At 39.6% G+C, this 18,465-nt stretch overlaps 1 protein-coding gene across 1 annotated transcript in view; it reads right to left on the minus strand.

The window, feature by feature from the left end:
- SNTG1 (syntrophin gamma 1) overlaps positions 1-18,465 on the minus strand; it is a 516,894-nt gene that overhangs the window by 18,339 nt on the left and 480,090 nt on the right. The window contains exon 17 of the mRNA XM_084622009.1: positions 1,051-1,161. Coding sequence (XP_084478135.1) covers positions 1,051-1,161 — 111 coding nt within the window. The remainder of the gene's footprint in view (positions 1-1,050; positions 1,162-18,465) is intronic.

Here is an 18,465-nt window from a genome sequence, read left to right on the forward strand (position 1 = left end):
TGAATTTCACAACTAACCCAAACAGTGTCTTTTTCCTAACATAATTTATCATGTCATAAGTCTTTGATACAGTAATTTAAATGTGTTTTGTTTCCTTTCAGATCTCGTATTATTATTCAGAGTACTGTTCTTATTTAAACTCATTTTGCCAATTCACCTCCAGCAAAGCAGGATGAAACTCCATTGGCTTTAGTGGTGCCGCACTGCAGCATCGTGTCTGCCTGGAGAAGTTTAATTCTGTGCTGTTTGGATACAATTAGATAGACATTAGGTTTGGAGATTCTCATTCAAATCACAGTGAGGTTTCAGATTCAAAGGCAATTCTAACTAATAGAATTCTTGTGAGATCAGCTCATCCTACAAGGGTTAGACTATTTGGGATGGTAGAAATCTTGTGTTATCATTTATTCTCACAAGGCATTCACCAACCTATGCAGAAGTCTCACAGCTATTACTATTTCTATGCATTTTCTTTGAATCAAAACCAGAACTGGAAAGCAAACATCTCTGAATTTTGAATCTGACATGGAACCAGAACTGTAATGACAAGCTTTTATATGGCGATTAGAAGCTACCCTATATCTTTCACTCCTGAGAAAGTTCACATGTACTTTGGTCCACATGTACTTTGGAACATAATACACATTATTGCTGCTGCTCATGGAGAGAAGCATGAAGATACGGTAACGTGGAGAACACACCAGTTCAAGATGACGAGACATGCGTCTTGGCTTTCTCTCTTTCTGTGATAAAAAAGTAAGCTGACTATCATGCACAAAACATACATATTGATTTAATTTAAATAAAAGATTAAAACCCCCTCTTTTAACATACTAAAATTCCTAACTAATCAATTGCACTGTGCACCTATTCACACACCTCTGCTTAGTATCTACTGTGTTTTCACTTATTTCACATACCACATTAATCTGAACATCCTCTCAGCATCAGTAAATTAGACTGAACTTAATTCTCTCATTCCCTGGTTGTTCTGCTGTCAACCAGTTTTAACATACTTCTGGCTTTATAACACAATGTTTTTTTTTTTACCTTTGCTTCAATCTGCTTAGTATCTGGATTTTGAAACAAAAATTTAATTTTGCTCTTGCCATCATCTGAAGACCCTTTAAGCTGGGAAAACTTGTACCTCCAAAGCACAGCCTAAAGGAAACAAAACATACACAGAAAGGTCAACACAGTTAATGTACAGAAGTGTATTAGAAACAGAGGATCTTCTTCCTAGGTAGTTTTTTAACCTGCCTATGGTACATAATTAAACCAATGTAGTGCCATCTAGCCTGAAGTCCCTTTGATTATGTGGATGTATTATACTTTGGCAGTGTCTGATTCAGATCAGTCAGACTGCATTTGTGAAATGTTCTTTGAAACCCCTTTAGCTTTATTCAACCCTAGTTAATGAAGAAAGGGTCACTTAATTCACTGTGATGTCAAAAAATAAAAGCCTTTTCCCTTGAGGATAAGTCAGACTCCATCTCTTAAGTGCTAACTTGTCATGGAATTACTTTATTTTATTTTGTTTTGTTTTGTTTATTGATTTACTTATTTCCATAGAAGAAGGTATCCAGTCGTGTATGTGAGTCTGTATTTATATGAACTACAAAATAAAGCATGTATTTTTAAAAGTAAAAATAAACAAAACAATAGAGATAAAAATGACACTGTACAGTTTAGCACTTACTCACGGAAAGTGATTGTCTTTGGTCCAAATGAGCACTTAATGCACATGCTTCAGTTTAAGCACGTAAGTAGTTAAGAGTCAATGTGTTTGATAATTGCTGAACATTAACCATGTGTTGAAGTACCTTGCTGAACTGGGACCAAAATGCTCAGCCCCTTACAGGATTGAACCTTTAATGTGTTAGCAGATCCAAATATTAAAAGATGACAATATATGACAAAGTTTCCCACTCCACTATAAATTTTGTAATAAGGTTATCAACTAAACAGAAAAGCAGTAAATATTCAATGTTACAGATAAATAGAAATGTATCTTCTTGGTATGATGCAGTACCTTCCTGAAGAATATACAGGAATATTGTTCCTAAAGTCTGTTGCATTTCAGTAACTAGTAATGTTACAGAGCATCATACCCATCAGCCTGAAATCAATATTCAGTCTACAGTCAATTTCACATTTCACGTGTAAGTAAGATGGACAAGAATGTGTCTTAGTGAAATGTAAATGATGAGCAGAACTATTACAGAACATTACGGAACAATCACTGTGCATCTTGTACATATGACTTCACACTACTACTGGCTGCTATTGGCTGAATTCTTTCTCATTGCTGCACTAAAAAATCTGCATATCTACCAAATTTGTTTACATTCACAGTAGTGTCTGCATCAGATTCATCTTCCTTTTTTCCCTCTGCTTTTGCCTTCATTAGCACTGTACTGTTTCCATCAGAATCTCAAACTGAATAATTTTCTTAAACAGAATGCCTCTATGCTGTAGGGAGAAATACAGAAAAGTGGTGAAAATTTTATCTCAATATTCATTTAGATCCTTATTGTTTGCTGCCAATTGCTACAGAAATAAATGTTAACCTTTTGATAGCTCAGAATTTTGTAAACTTTTTTTTTCCTTTTTGCGCGGGCCTTACTTCCCCTAACAATAGTATACATATCTAATGAGCAACAGCCAGCATGAAGCACAGACTTCTGGATAAATAGGTAAGCACTTTAATTTCAAATTGACTTTACATTGCTAAGCAAAAATTTTACCTTGCAATTGTTAAAAATAGTATTTTTAACTTTAAAAATTGGGTGAAATTGGTGTTAATGAAAGTGAAGGATCAATAGCATTGTGGTATTCAGAAGCTTCCCAACACAGCTCTGTCAATTTGCCTCGCTCTCTACCTGCATCACTCCTACTAGTCCAGTCCTTGCACTTATCTGAACAGAGAATGCAGGTCATACCAAATCATACCCTAATTCAGAAAAGTACTTAAACACACACTTGATTTAAGCATGTGGGTGGTCATACTTCAAGTCAGGCATCTGCTTATGTACTTTTCTGTACTAGGGTCCATAGCAATGAAGGGACAAAAGACTTCTAGTAGCCGGAATGTTCTCACAGCACATTAAGCCATGGGGCCCTTGGGCTAGCTGGATAGAGAAAGTGAGTTCCCCCTTTTAACTGCAGGGATGGGGCTTGTCCAGCAGGCTGCTAGGAAGGGGGTCATTGCCCCCTTTAAGGCCTCTGCCCACCCAGAGAGGATTGCTGGATTCCAGGTAAAGAGACAGAAAGCCGTACAGCTAGAATAGGTTGCAGGGGCCGGGGACAGGGACACTGTCCCTTTCCTCCCCAGCTGACCAGATACAGGGTGGGATTATACCCAGGACAGTTCCAGGAAAGCCCTATTTAACCCAGACCAGACTAGCAGCACCCACCCTCACACCCACCAGCATAGTAAAATTACCAGCTTTTGTCATTATACACCACAGACATGACACTCGTTGCCCCTTTTCTTGGGGCTTTGGGAAGGAATTTTCCCTCTCTGCCACATTGGTCGAGGCGAGGTTGGCATCTTGCCTTCCCTAGAGTGAGTTATGGACCTGGTGGGGTATGGATGGGGGAAGGGAGTTAGGCTACAATGATGCAACACATTATGTAAGTTTGTGGCAGATGTCTAGTGCAGGTACTCTGTATGCAATGGATATAGTGATCAGATAAAATTAATTGGTAAAGAATTTAAATGAGGCATCCTTTAAAGGGGAGGAGAAAGGGGGTTCAGGGCTCCTATACTTGGTATGGGATGAAGTCCACCCCACGTTTTCTAGTTCCCCTTAACCCTTATACAAGAAGGGATGGTGGGGTCTCAGCAGCAGGAGATATGGAACTAGGACTGGAAAGGGGAAAGGCTGACAGCCGCTCCCCTGGAATATGGAAGTATATATGGAATCACCTGTATTGTACAAATTTATCTGCAGGGTACTTCCACATATTTAAGAATAAAGTTTCAGCCCATTTAAAACCACATCCAGTGCCTTCTGTCTTCTGGCATAGCCGAACAATGTGGTCAGAATGAGATTTCACTTGTTCTTCTATCAGGATTTTTAATATAATTCCTAGAACTGAAAGTTCAAAAAACCCATTGAATAGAGGCAACCATATCTTACTCATCCTGTGTAGTAAGGGATAGAATCTTCACAAATATTGCAAAAAAGGATTCACGAACACAAAGCAATCAATTTGCTTTTGATGGCTGTTCTCACATTTTATTCATTTTTCACAGACATTCACATGAAGCAAGTTATGTTTGCAAAATGTTTGTGAAAATGTGAACATTCATCTGGCTATATATTGGTACATAAATACTTGTACAAATTCTAAACGAGGATTCACATCAAAAATGTGCCCCATGATCATCTTGAAAGCTTTTTTGTATTTAGAAAGTTTCAGAGTAGCAGCCATGTTAGTCTGTATTCGCAAAAAAAAAAGGAGTACTTGTGGCACCTTAGAGACTAACCAATTTATTTGAGCATAAGCTTTCGTGAGCTACAGCTCACTTCATCAGATGCATTCAGTGGAAAATACAGTGGGAAGATTTATATACACACAGAACATGAACAATGGGTGTTATCATACACACTGTAAGGAAAGTGATCACTTAAGATATATATAAATGTATATAAATCTCCTCACTGTATTTTCCACTGAATGCATCCGATGAAGTGAGCTGTAGCTCACGAAAGCTTATGCTCAAATAAATTGGTTAGTCTCTAAGGTGCCACAAGTACTCCTTTTATTTTTGGATTTAGAAGTCATTTGGTAAGGAAACAAATAATACCATGTGACTTAGGTGACCATGTGACACATATTGAATAGGAAATCAAGTATACAGTTTATTCAACCATTGTTCATGAGTGAAACATAGGCTGAAATATGTCTGCATGAGCCATTAGTCAAATTTTGAATAATAAATACGTTTGTAAAATTGAAGTCTGTTCACAAATAGAAAGAGAGGCTAAATCTGTTGTATAAACTATTCCCAACTCTATTGTTATTACTTATAAGTACAATAGCAGTGACTACAAACCTCAGGCAAGTTGGGGTATTATTTTACTAGGTACTCTATGGTCAATTCTGGTGTGTGTGGGGGGTCCTTTATTTAACAAGAAATTAAAAAAGGCTATGCCTTTGTATGAATCTACAAAAACTGTATAAGCGTAAGTAAGTACATATTTTAGGAACAGTATAGCATGTTTCACTCTAACAGACTTGATTTGACAAAGTATTTTAAATACTTTTCTATAATCAACAACCCAAACGTAAAATATCTTCCCACTCTGAGATGAATGTTCTGGCCACATTCACAAAACTCTGGATGTTCAGAAAACCTGACAAAGTTAACCAGTTCTTATAGAAATGTATAGTATGGCAGACAATTCCACTGAACAAACAAATCTGATATTAGATTTAACATATTAAACAAATGCTGCAACTCCTTTTCCATGTATTATTCAAATATCCCTAGAACTTTATCACTAATGGTATAACATCATTTCAGACCTTTAGCATCAATAAATGCTGGAACATAATCCAAGCAAGTAAAAAAAAAAACAGGCACCTGGCAAACTAGATAGAAGACATACCCTGAAATGGTGATACATTCTGGCAGTTTGGAAATGCCCCAAAATGAAATCCTATAGGATAGGAATTTTGCCATTGATTTCAATTGGAACAGGATTTCACCCCAACACTTTAATTAAGAAAGAGTTCATTATAATTTACCATTTAGCATTTGTGTGTCTTATATTCTGTTGGTGGAAGAGACAAGATTTTGAGCATTGTAGGAGATGACTCAAAATAAAGTGGGCAATTAACACTGTGACGCTGGCAGACCGGGTGCCAGCTCATGCCAAGGCTGACTGCTGACAAATATATGAGCAAGTCTGGCTCATCTGTGTGTTGGTATTGTTAAAATAGGAATTAGAATTATAAGACTGTGTTTAGACTTTATGAAATGCTTGTAAGTTGTTGCATGCACTAATCTCACTTATAATATCTGTATCCCTTGTTATAAGATATTATTTAAGTGTTTGCCCTGTTAACTGTAAGACAGGAGAGAAGCATTTACAAGCGTGAAATACTAGTTTCCAAAAGAAGGCCCACTATGCTATTGTGGAACATCAGAGAACAAGAGACTATTGTTTGCTCCCTTACCCACAAAAAGGAGCCCTGCAAGTGAATTCTTCTCAAAAACTGAATTTGCAACTTAAGCCAAAGAAGGAAAGGAATAAAAAGCCATAACAAGGAGAAACTGAATCTTTTATGTTGCTTGACTCCCAGGGGCCAGGGTTACTAAGCATAAGCAAACCCCCTCCCACCTGGCGCTTGGCCTGGGGTAGCAGTAAAGGACATATAAAGCTTGTTTATTATAGACTAACTATATACTATTGCTTTTTGAAACTTAACATTGGAACTTATTTGTGTGTACATATGTTTACACGCTTTAACCTTGTAAATAATTTTTATTTTATATTTCTAGTTAATAAACCTTTAGATAGTTTATTACACAAGCATTGTCTTTGGTGTGAGATCTAAGGTGCAATTGACCTAGGGTAAGTGACTGATCCATTGGGACTGGGAGTAACTTGAATATTGTTGTGATTCTTGGCATAAGGAACCATTTATCACAAAAGCAAGCTTACCTGGGAGACAAGATCGCTCACAGTACCCTAGGGGACTGTCTGTGACTCCATGTTAGGGCTCGTATAGTGCTTAAGGAGTTTACCCTTGATACTTGGTTGGTGAAATCTAAGTATGAAACTCACAACCAATTTGGGGTTTCTACCCTCGTTCTTAACAGTCTCCTTTGAGGTTGGTGCTCACGCTCTTGAGCCACTGTGGGAAAACTTCGCAAACACTTCTGCAGTCATAGGGCAATGGAATAGGCAGCAGGGTGTTGCAAATTGATTAAAAGGACAATGAAACCAATGTCTCCATTAAGTCCATGGTTTTTAGTGTCCAGCAGAGTTATGAATTTAAGTGCTCAGTTTTGTCTTTTGAAAGTGCTGTGCAGGTTTCCTTTGAGGACAATTGGTAATTGTTTTGTGAAAAGGGTTTGTCCATGGGTTATAGGGTGTGTTTGTCTTTTATCATTTTTCAATTAGTTTATTTGAGAGCATAGTGATTGTCTGGTTTCACCCATGTAGTTGTTGCTGGGGCATTTGATGCACTAGATAAGGTACATCACATGTTGTGATAGGCATATGTAGGACCCATGATTCTTGAAAGGTGTGTTGCAAGGGATATTGATCATCACAGCAATGGTGATATGCGTGCAGGTTTTGCATCTGTTGTTTTGGCAGGGTCTGGTGCCACCATGAGTTGGTGTGTCCTGGTCTGTGGGGAACTTGCTTTTGACGATGAGCTAGGCAAGCCTGGGGGATTGTGTGAAGTTCAGAAGAGGGCTTCAGGAAACATTTCTTCAGGATGTGGTCCCCGTAAGTATAGGTTGTAATTGTTTGATACCCCATATAAGCTCTAGTGTGTTGTGGCAAGTGACCACTAGGAATGTGCAATGATATTTTTTTCCTTGTATTGAAGCAGGTTCTCCTAGCATATTTGGGAGGTCCGATTCATGATGAAATCTACTTTTCTGGTGGCGTGTCCTTATATTCTTTGTAACAGTGTTGCCTATTATGTCCTGCCAGTGTAACATTGTTATAATTCACCCACCTCTTTTCACTGGTTGTGTATTTGTTTTATAGGTACAGTATCAAAGCACCAAGAGAAGCTACTGCCTCCAGCCTCTGTGGTATTTTGGCATGGTTCCTCACAAGCACACAAATTGATGAATGCTACATTCCTTTTCTCTTTCTAATTCTAGAAGACATGTTCTTCAACAATGCGTAGAAAATGTTCTCAGTTATATCTGAGTCGTACTGCGTTTTGTTACTTATTACAGTCGTTTCACATTCTTGTACTACAAAATGTGAGCTTCTGAGGAGGTACTACATTCTTACAATGGTACAGTTAAAACTAGTTTGTTCTGCCTGACATATCAGAAAATAATAAGTAATCCATCATGGTTTCATGACTATTCAGGTTTTTTTTTATCCAGAGAAATATGAATTCTCCAAAGAACTCAGAATAATCAGGTCTGTTTGTGTTTCATTTACTTAACATACTCCTAGCCAGATTATACAACATGAGAGTATAAAGTAATCAGTAGCTCCTTCCATGACTGTTTGATCCAGGCGAGGACTCAGAGAAGACCTCCCTAATGATGCAAGGAAGCAAAAGCTATGCTTAGTCAGGCTGGGAGCTTAGAGAGTGAGAGAAAATTCTAAACTGTCCAGTAGTTTTCAGAAAGGGCTAACTTCATATTCATTACAGCAGTCCTCCCTCTTCTCTGTCACATTAGACCTTACAAGAACCCTGAGCTGTATCTGAAAAAAAATGTGCCCTAACTGAGCCTGTAAAGTAGAATTTGCACAGGTAAATCAGGTATAGTAACGGCATGTGCTGAAGTAAGTAACTACCTAATCGAAGAATGCAAATACCAGTTTCCAGGGGTAAACAAAATTTCTGGAAATGAATCATAGGTGTACACACTTCATATTTTGGCCCTATATTATGAAGTGTTCTACTGTAGGCATATAAACGAAAATACACCCAGAACAGCAATTCCAACACTCCCTTTCATGAATGCAACACATAATGACAATGGGCCTCATTTGGCCTCCAATTCTGTACATGGAAACAATTAAAGGTGTATGTCAGGATTTTACAATGATTAGACAACTAATTTCCAGACTGTGCGTACAAATGCTATAGAACATGCTTATTATTTAAGGATGCAAAATTGGACGCTATATTTTTAAATATTAGTCTCAATAAATAAGTTCTATTTTTTGTTTTATACAATATACCTTCAAAAGACTTAGCTGTACTTTTTAATCACATTTAGTCTCATTCAGTACTTTGAGTTATTAAATCATACTTTTGAACAGCTTTTGAAGACAAAATAAAATATAGAATTCTTCTCAGTTGCAGTTAAGATTCCTTTTAAGCTAATGTTATTTGTCTGTTCAGTACCATAAGTGGTGCTGCTACAACTTAAACCTAATCAGTGCTAGATACATCTGTCCTGTGGGTCCTTCCTGTCAAGGATAAAAGTAATTGATAGCTTGGGCACCTGGGATGTGCATTAATTTGGCAACACATTGCTTCTTCCCATATGGAATTGAGAGATTGCATTCCTGTGAAGTGACACTCTATCCATATTACTAGCAGTAGTCTGGAACTGACTAGGATCAAAATTTGGTTCCTACTCAATTTCACACTGCTACCAATCTCACAGGAATGCCTTACTGTAAATAATTATGATCTGAGTCAATTACCTTTGTCAACAGGTAGGGCTTTATAAGTACAATGGGAAAACCAGAAGAGGACATGGAGAGTGAAAAACAAAGGGGTACAAAGGAACAAAGAGAGGAAAAATCCCTACTAATAAAATAACCAATCTTGGCAAACTCTAATATCCTATGCACTGTTTACAGAGTACAGTCTATTTTCTTAGTGTTGAGTGATGAACTACAAGATCTTGCCTTTTGTTTATTTGCTGGACTATATGGCTACACCAACAGTGCCTGGTTCTTTGAACTAGAGTTGTAGCCACCACTATTCAACTTTAATGATTTAGCCACATAATGAATTATTATTGTTACACAGAATTGATATTTTAAATTTCCCATCTGTGAACCAAGTGAAGTTCCTGTTTGGTATCTGTGCTGTTAATAGTAATTGTCATATTGGTGATGAGGAGAACTTTAATACATACTGGATCAATTCATTTGGATATCCAGAGTGCACATTAAGTCAGTACAAATGAAAGAAATGGTAGGCTTCTTTTGTATGTCTCATCATGAGTAACCTTAACATAGACAGAGTTTATTATTTCAGGAACAATAGAAGTCCTGTACTATGTGGCTAAGTATCCATTTGGCACAAAAAACATAAAAGTATTTACCATGCTACTTATTACTCATAATGTAGTCTCTTTTGATGAAGCAATGTGTTTGTAAAATAACAGATGACCACCACAATGTGTTTTGTTGATATACACCTAATGGGCCATTATGGAGCCTTTTCTTACTTTGTTCCAGCAGCATTGTATAATTTACAGCATTTACAATTTATTATCATTTTCTATAGGAATGAATTCTTCTTCTGACAAATGGACATTTTTTACAGCCATTTTAAAGACCAGTAAATGCTCTAGAGTGCAAACACAGCACTTTTGTGCAGGAAGATATATTGCATTATATACACAACATGCACACATGTATATGAGTAACTGTAAATGTGTATATGCACACATGTGTATGTGTATAACATATTCTTCTGTATGTGAATGTGTGCAAATAAACACACACAAATGAACAGATGTACAATTAGATGCATAATGCTCTGCATACACATCCACACACCCCATTTCCACCTGTTAGCAGTCCACCAGGTCTACAGTAACAACGTGGGAAGAGAGTGGAGTTCAATTGGGGAAAGACCCTCTGACTCCCGTGTATACCAAGGATGCCAGCCATACAATGTAGTTTTTTTTTAGCACAAGTGACTATGTAGGTGCAGTTTTGTATTTTTGGCAAGTTATCAAGTTATCAAAGGTCAGTAGTACATATAAAGAGAGGTGACACTGGCTTATATGTTTCTCCGCCAGGGGCTGGTGGGAGGGTGTCTCAGACCTATGCCAGAAGTTTGCCTCCCTCCAGCCTGGCAGTCCGAGGCCAACAGGATATCTGGTAGCCAGCATCAAAGCTGTCCTCTAGAGTCCAGGATGAAAAGTCAGATGAAAAGCAGTGACCTGCACACCCATATTATAAAAGGACCAACACTGAATATATCCCTTTTGGCTAGTCAAGGGGTAGAAGTAGTTGATATGATGTAAGGAGAGGTATTGATGTTCTGTGCCTATAGGAAATATGGTGGATGGAGAACACAGTGAAGGATTTGAGCTTAGATTGTGAACTCTTCCACACAGGTGAAAAATGGGTGTAATGCAATGGGTGGTAGTAAGAGGAGCAGATGAGGAAGATGGTGACTGAAATTTTTAGAGTAAATGACAGGCTGAAAGCTGAATGAGTCCAAGTTAAAAAATGTGCTCTGTTTGTGATATCAGGGTATGCACCTCAACAAGGAGGCAATGAAGAAGAGAAAGTTTCCAACAATGCTAACAGACACTAGCAGACACAGCAACACCAGAAGAGCTGATATTGGTATGTGGAGATATGAGTGCACAGAGAGGCAAAAACCAAAGGGAGTATGAAATGTGCTTAGGAAATATCAGTCTAGGCACAATGAATGAAAAGGGAAAGTGTTACTAGATATAGAATCATTGTACTGGAGGGGATCTCGAGAGGTCATCTAGTCCAGTCCTCTGCACTCGTGGCAAGACTAAATATTATCTAGACCATTCCTGACAGGTGTTTGTTCAACCTGCGCTTAAAAATCTCCAATGATGGAGACTCCACAACCTCCCTAGGAAATGTATTCCAGTGCTTAACTACCCTGACAGTTAGTAAATTTTTCCTAATGTTCAGCCTAAACCTCCCTTGCTGCAATTTAAGCCCGCTGCTTCTTGTCCTATCCTCAAAGGTTAAGAAAAACAATTTTTCTTCCTCCTCCCTGTAACAACCTTTTATGTACTTGAAAACTGTTATCATGACCCCTCTCATTCTTCTCTTTTCCAGACTAAACAAACCCAATTTTTTTCAAGATTCCCTCACAAGTCATGTTTTATAGTACCTTTAATCATTTTTGTCACTCTTCTCTGGACTCTCTCTCTCTCTCTCTGCACTCTCTAGATATGTGTATTACCAATCAATGGATGGTAGCCAATACATGGTTCCAAAAGAAAGAGTCATTTGGTCATCAGTGGTGCATACCAAAGCTAGATTGACATGTTATTCCTGAGGAAATTTCAGTTGAATCAAGTTATGGACTGCAAAGTGATACCTAGTTAGATGGTATCACAAGCTTTTCACAAGAAAGATTGCAAATAAAGCTTCGGACAAGAAGGGGAAGACACAAGATTAAAGTATGGGAAGTTAAGGGGAAATGCAGCAGAGAAGTTTGCAGAAGCAGTACAGGATAAGTACCAGGAAACAGACATGACATAGACTCCTAGACTTTGAGGTCATGACCTTCTAGTCTGACCTCTTGCACATTGCAGGCCACAGAACCTCACCCACCCTCTCCTGTAATAGATCCCTAACCTCTACCTGAATTACTGAAGTCCTCAAATCATGATTTAAAGACTTCAAGTTACAGAAACTCTGCCATTTACCCTAATTTAAATCTGCAAGTGACCCATGCTCCTGCTGCAGAGGCAGGTGAAAACCCCCCAGGATCTCTGCCAACCTGACTTGGGGAAAAATTCCTTCCTGACCCCAAATATGGTGATCAGTTTTTTATCCCTGCCTGATGGACCTTCCTGTGCATGCTCTAACTCAGCGGTGGGCAATCTGCAGCTCGCAGGCTGCATGCAGCACATCAGGGTAATCCACTGGCGGGCTGCCAGACAGTTTGTTTGTATTTGCATGGCTGCCCGCAGCTCCCAACATGCTAAAGGATTGGCAATTATTAGGTAAGATCTAAGTTATATATTGACCTGGGTATGTGGCTGGTCCTTTGGGAACAGAAGAACCCTTTGTTTGATGAAACTGGTTTTAAATAACCCCTCATCATTAAGTCCAGTGTCTGGGTGTTGAATCCAGGCCTGGAATACCCAAGGAGGCTGCATTTCTGACTTTTTGTTAGCTAGTGTGGTGAGACAGAAATTTACTTTTGTTACTGGTTTGGTATATCTTATGGAAGAATAACCATCAACTGAAAAGGAGGGAACTACCCCAGAAGAACATGGATTGTGGCATCAGCAGAGGTTTGTGGACAATGCAGATGGGGAAAACCCAGAGAGAGAAAGGAGTGGTAGCAGACCTGTGAAGTGCAGGTAGGAATCTAAAACAATAAAATAAACATGTAAAAGAAATAAATCGAGTGCAAATGAAAGCAAATACAAAAAAATCAAAGCATCAAAACTACCCACAGCTGGCTGACAAAAAGATCTATAGCATTGCAAAACTAGACACAAAGGGAATGTAGTCAATTATTTTAGTTTAATTCCTATTTATAGTGTGATGTTATGATCAATCAATATGTATATATATATATATATATATATATATATATATATATATATATATATATATATATTCATTGTATGTTATTAGAGTTAATTTGTAGGATTATAAAAGTATAAGATTGATCAGTATTTAGAGGAATCAAGTATTAGACATGAGTAAGACAAGCTACACAAGAACCTGTAGGTTGAGGTAGGCTGCAAGCCTTTAGATTAGCTTTTTTGGGCCTTGGAGACAAGAAATGATGGCATAAATCAATGACTGAGAAATAATCCAAAAGATTATGGGAAAAGAGGTACCAACTGGTAATATTGTGAAAGTATAGTTGGAAAAATTAAATTTAAATGATAAAATGCTGCAACGGTAAATATTGTCTCCAACATATGCCTTAACCACAAAATAAAAGTGGTATGTCAATGTTAATGAGAACCTACACAGCCTATAGAATGTGGGGTCCCTTGTGTTTGTAGGGGACACAGACCAATAAGAAATAGAGGGTTGACACTTTCATGTACATGCGCAGAATGTAGGTATAGACAGAATCACAGGATAAAAAGGGTGCCCAGAGTAGGAAAATTGAGCTTCCTATGGGAAACTCCAGCAGGAACCACTCCCATATTGATGATCAATACATTAGAGAGCCTCTAATACCATCTAGGAGGATGAGAGTATGTCTGTAGGTATAACTGGTACATGGTACTTATCTTTAGGAATTGTATATGCTGTGACATTTATAACTTTTTTGGTAATCTTAATAAAACTGCTAAAAGTAGATGTCCTTGTAATTGTATGTTATTTGCCTATGGTTTCATGTCTTCCTATGGACTTCAGATCCAGAACAAACTGTTGAACTTTAGAGTGTAGCTGCCAGAACTGAACCCACTGCAGTATAATTAACATTAAATAGACTAAAAGGCTCCACAAAGGAGGATGGTACTGCAACACCATTTGTAAATGATGACCAGAGGAAACTTATAATAACACCCAAACACGTGAAGGAGAAGAGGAAACAATACTTTGAGAGTCTCTTGAATGATGCAACTCCCTTTTGGGTGGAGTTGCTAACATGTGATCTTAATGTTGTGTCTGAGTCTGATATACAAGAAGAGCAGAAGAGAAATGCAGTCCAGGTAATGAAGAACAGTCGGGAAATAGGACCCAAAGAAGTGACAGCAGACCTGGTGAAAGTCTTGGGCAAGAGAAGCATAAAATGGATCAGCAGAATAGTTAAAACTGTATGTTGAGACAAGAGAATTCTACAAGATTGGCGCACCCCTATCTTGCTTCCAATACATAAGAAAGGAAGTATCCACTGAGAGATAAAGTTACTGTTGCATGGGATGAAGATAGTGGAGCACATCTGGGATATGAGGAATAGGAGACTAGCCCGTCCTCTAAGAAGAGTTCGGCGTTAGGAAATTATGAGGAACCACAGATGCTATGTTTGTAATTCAGGAAGTGATAAAGAAGTGGCTAGAGTATCAACAGGCTAGCTTCTGAACTTTGATAGACCTAGAAAAGGTATACAATACAGAGGAGAAAAGGATGCTCACACCAGTGCTGAGGAAATATGTGTGAAGATTTAATAAATATGGTGAATACACTTGATAGATCATGTGAAACAGTGATGTGAACATGTTTTGGAATGACATGCCCTTTTGAAGTGAAATTCAGACCTCATCATGGGTCAGCCCTTGTCCTGCCACTGTTTATCATGTTGATGGACCATGTCAGCAGGAAGATCCCAATGGAAAAAAATGAGAAACTACTATATGCAGATGACATAGCAATAAAAGCATCCTCAAAAATAGCCTATGGGGAAACAGTAAACTGGTGGTATGACCAACTAAACTGGCAAAGAATGAAAATGAACATGTCTAAGACTGAGGTCATGTGGGTCAGCAGCAGTGCCATGGGGAAACTGGACAGAGATTTATGGAGTGAGACTAGACCATACTGGCCAATCAAGTACCTTGGCAGCTGGAGTAATGGAAGACAGCAAGCTTGAATGTGAAACACAATCCAGTGCGGGGGAGTGCTGGAACTGTGTGGAGTAACATTCAAGTCTTATGTATGCCACCAAGACTGAAAGTCCAGATGTACAGAACAATAAGACACTCTGCAATGCTCAATGGTGCAGAAGCATGGGTCCTAAAGAGACAGGTTCAATGCCTACAGGTGTTTGAGACAAGATGTCTTTGCTCTATTAAAAGAGTTACATGAAGAGACTGATTTTTAAATTAATAAAGTCAAAGTATGTGATGTGGCTGACAAAATCCAAGATGCACCACTTCACTGGTTCAGCCACATACAGAGGATAAATGAAGAGGACCTGGTCAAGACTGCATGGCAGGAGAGAGTCTGTAGGAAACAGATACCCAGGCAAAGCTGTGGAAGTGATGGATGGATTGCATCAAAGACGATGGTAAGCAAGTGGACCTTAGTGCCGCTTCGGACAGATGAAGGTGGAAGATACTTGCATGACGACCCAACCCCAGATGATGGGATAAGGGGAATACGATGTATGTGTGTGTGTGTATGTGTATATTGTGCAGCAGTGATATGGTCGCATACCAAGGTGATAGGTGTAAACACACATACAACATTAGTTTTTGTGCCCATTACTTTGGTATCTGAGTACCTAACAAATTTACTAATGAGAACGTAGGGGTCAGTTCCTCCCCTGTACTCTGTCTGCTTTGCCCATGTTGCCAAACTGCTCTTAAGTCAGCACTAACCAACTTCAGCATAGGGGAATCCTTAGGAGTGAAGAGCCACTGGTATGGGTCCTATGACACCCCACTTCTTGAACTCCAGTACAGGGGGTATGACCAGGGCATTCCTATTCTCTTGTGCCAGTCCCCTGGGGATGTGAACAGTTGAGTGTAAGCTAGAGTGGCGATGACTCTGCTGTAACTTAAGTCAGGGCCTGCACTGACTCCCAGATAACCAAAGAGTATGAGCATAAATACTCTTCCACCCCCACCCCACCCCCAAACTATGCTGAACTTAGTTCAACCACAGCTCAGGATAAAGTCCAAGGAGTCTAAGAATGAAGCTTTAGGTCTTAGGGATATACTGCTGACCTTTGTCATATTTAAACTTAGGAAAAGGCGAAGACACTTTACATTACTTTAAACAAAATGGAATCTGATGCACTGTAAAATTATATGTCAGTAATATTGCATTGTTGAAAAGGTCTTCTGCTCTGTCTTGGAGATGGTGTTTTGGAGATTATGGGAAACAGGTCAGGTAAACATGCACTTTGTAATTCATAGAGAATAGGGTTGGTGCGTTAGTCACTTTAGAATGGAAAAAAATCTATTTTGTTCCCTTTTGTAACATGGGTATGAAACTGAGGGGGATGAGCTGAACTCTGAATCCACTCATCTCTGATGGGCCACGCTTGTCATTAGGAAAATAAACCTGAAAAAAGTTAATTATAAATTATAAATGAAACCCATCTGAATATTTAAGCAATTTTGAAGTTAATCATTTATAAATAAGGTTGCCAGGAGTCTGGTTTTTAACTTGAACGCCTGGTCGAAAAGGGACCCTGGCAGCTCTGGTCAGCATTGCTGACCAGGCTGCTAAAAGTCTGGTTGTAGAACAGCAGGGCTAAGGCAGGCTCCTTGCCTATGCTGGCTCCGTGTTGCTCCCGGAAGTGGCTGGCATGTCTGGCTCTTAGCTGGGGGGCCAGGAGGCTCCGTGCTCTGCCCCTGCCCCGAGTGCCAGCACTGACACTGCAGCTCTCATTGGTCGGACCCATAGCCAGTGGGAGTTGCTGGGGTGACACCAGTGGACTCAGGCATTACACAGAGCCCTTGTCCCCTCCACCTAGGAGCTGGACATGCTGGTCGCTTCTGGGAACCATCTGAGGTAAGCGCTGCCTGGCCAGAGCCTGCACCCTGAACCCCCGGCCCAGGTCAGCATCCCCTCCCATATGCTAACTCCCTCAGAGAGCCCTCACTCCAACCCCCTGCCCCAGCCCTGAGCCCCCTCCCACACTCTGAACCCCTCAGCCACAGCCGGGAGCCCCTGTCTGCACCCCAAAACCCTCATCCCCAGCCCCACCCCAGAACCCGCACTCACAGCCAGAGCTCCCTCCTGCACCTTGAAACCCTCACTTCTGGCCCCACCCCAGAACATGCACCCCTAGACAGAGCCCAAACCCCCTTCTGCACCCGAACCCCATGCCCCAGCCTGGCGAAAATGAGTGAGGGTAGGGGAAAGTGAATGACAAAAGGAAGGATGGAGTGAGCAGAGGCAGAGCCCTGGGTAAGGGGCAAGGAACGGTGGGGTAAGGGTGTTCAGTTTTATGTGATTAGAAAGTTGGCAATCCTATTTAGAAAGATTCACGGTGCTAAAAATGAGCTACACTGAAAGGATGTAGAAGTGTATCCAGATCATTTACTGTACATCAAGAACCCAAGATGTGATGAGCAAAATGTTCAGTTGGGATTACATTAAAGAGATGTAGAACTTGATGTAACCTTTTGCAATTTTGCAGAACCAAGGGAAACATCTCCCACAAACACATTCTGGCAGCAGCAGCTGGGAAACTGAAACAGAAAGTAAAACATTTGCCTTACACTCTTGAACTTTGATGTATGTCTATCCACACCACAATTAGACAGCTAAGGCTAAGGGGCTGTTTAATTGTGGTGTAGACATTTGGGCTTGGGCTGCAGCGTGAGCTCTGGGATCCTCCCACCTCGCAGGACCCAGCCCAAGCCTGAACGTCTAAACAACAATTAAACAGCTCCTTAGTCCAAGCCCTGCGACCCCAAGTCAGCTGGCACAGGCCAGGTACGGGATTTTAATTGTATACTAGACATATCCTAAGAGCCTACAGAAAGGAAAAGGAGCCTCTGGGACTTCAGTGGTCCATCTAAATTAGATGCCTGAGAATAAGAAGACCTGTAGCAAAAGCGGAGATGTCAACTGGCTGGTAGTCTGACAGACGTGCCTGGACAACCAAGAGGAAGGAGTCCTGCACTGGTCTTTTGAGCTCTGTTTAACTTCATTTTAATAGAAAAAGAAAGAAAGAAAGAAAGAAAGAAAGAAAGAAAGAAAGAAAGAAAGAAAGAAAGAAAGAAAGAAAGAAAGAAAGAAAGAAAGAAAAAGTTCAGTAACAGCATTCTGTGTGACATCATACATCTTAAATAATGTTAATGAAGTAGCTTAATAAAGCTTTCAAACTTTCCTCGGTGAAGCTGCTAATGGCAGATATGCTGTGAGTACAGTTATGAACCATCTGAATTAGCTTCACATA

This window comes from Lepidochelys olivacea, assembly GCF_965140295.1.
Source record: "Lepidochelys olivacea isolate rLepOli2 genome assembly, chromosome: 2".
Classification (NCBI taxonomy): Eukaryota; Metazoa; Chordata; order Testudines; family Cheloniidae; genus Lepidochelys; species Lepidochelys olivacea.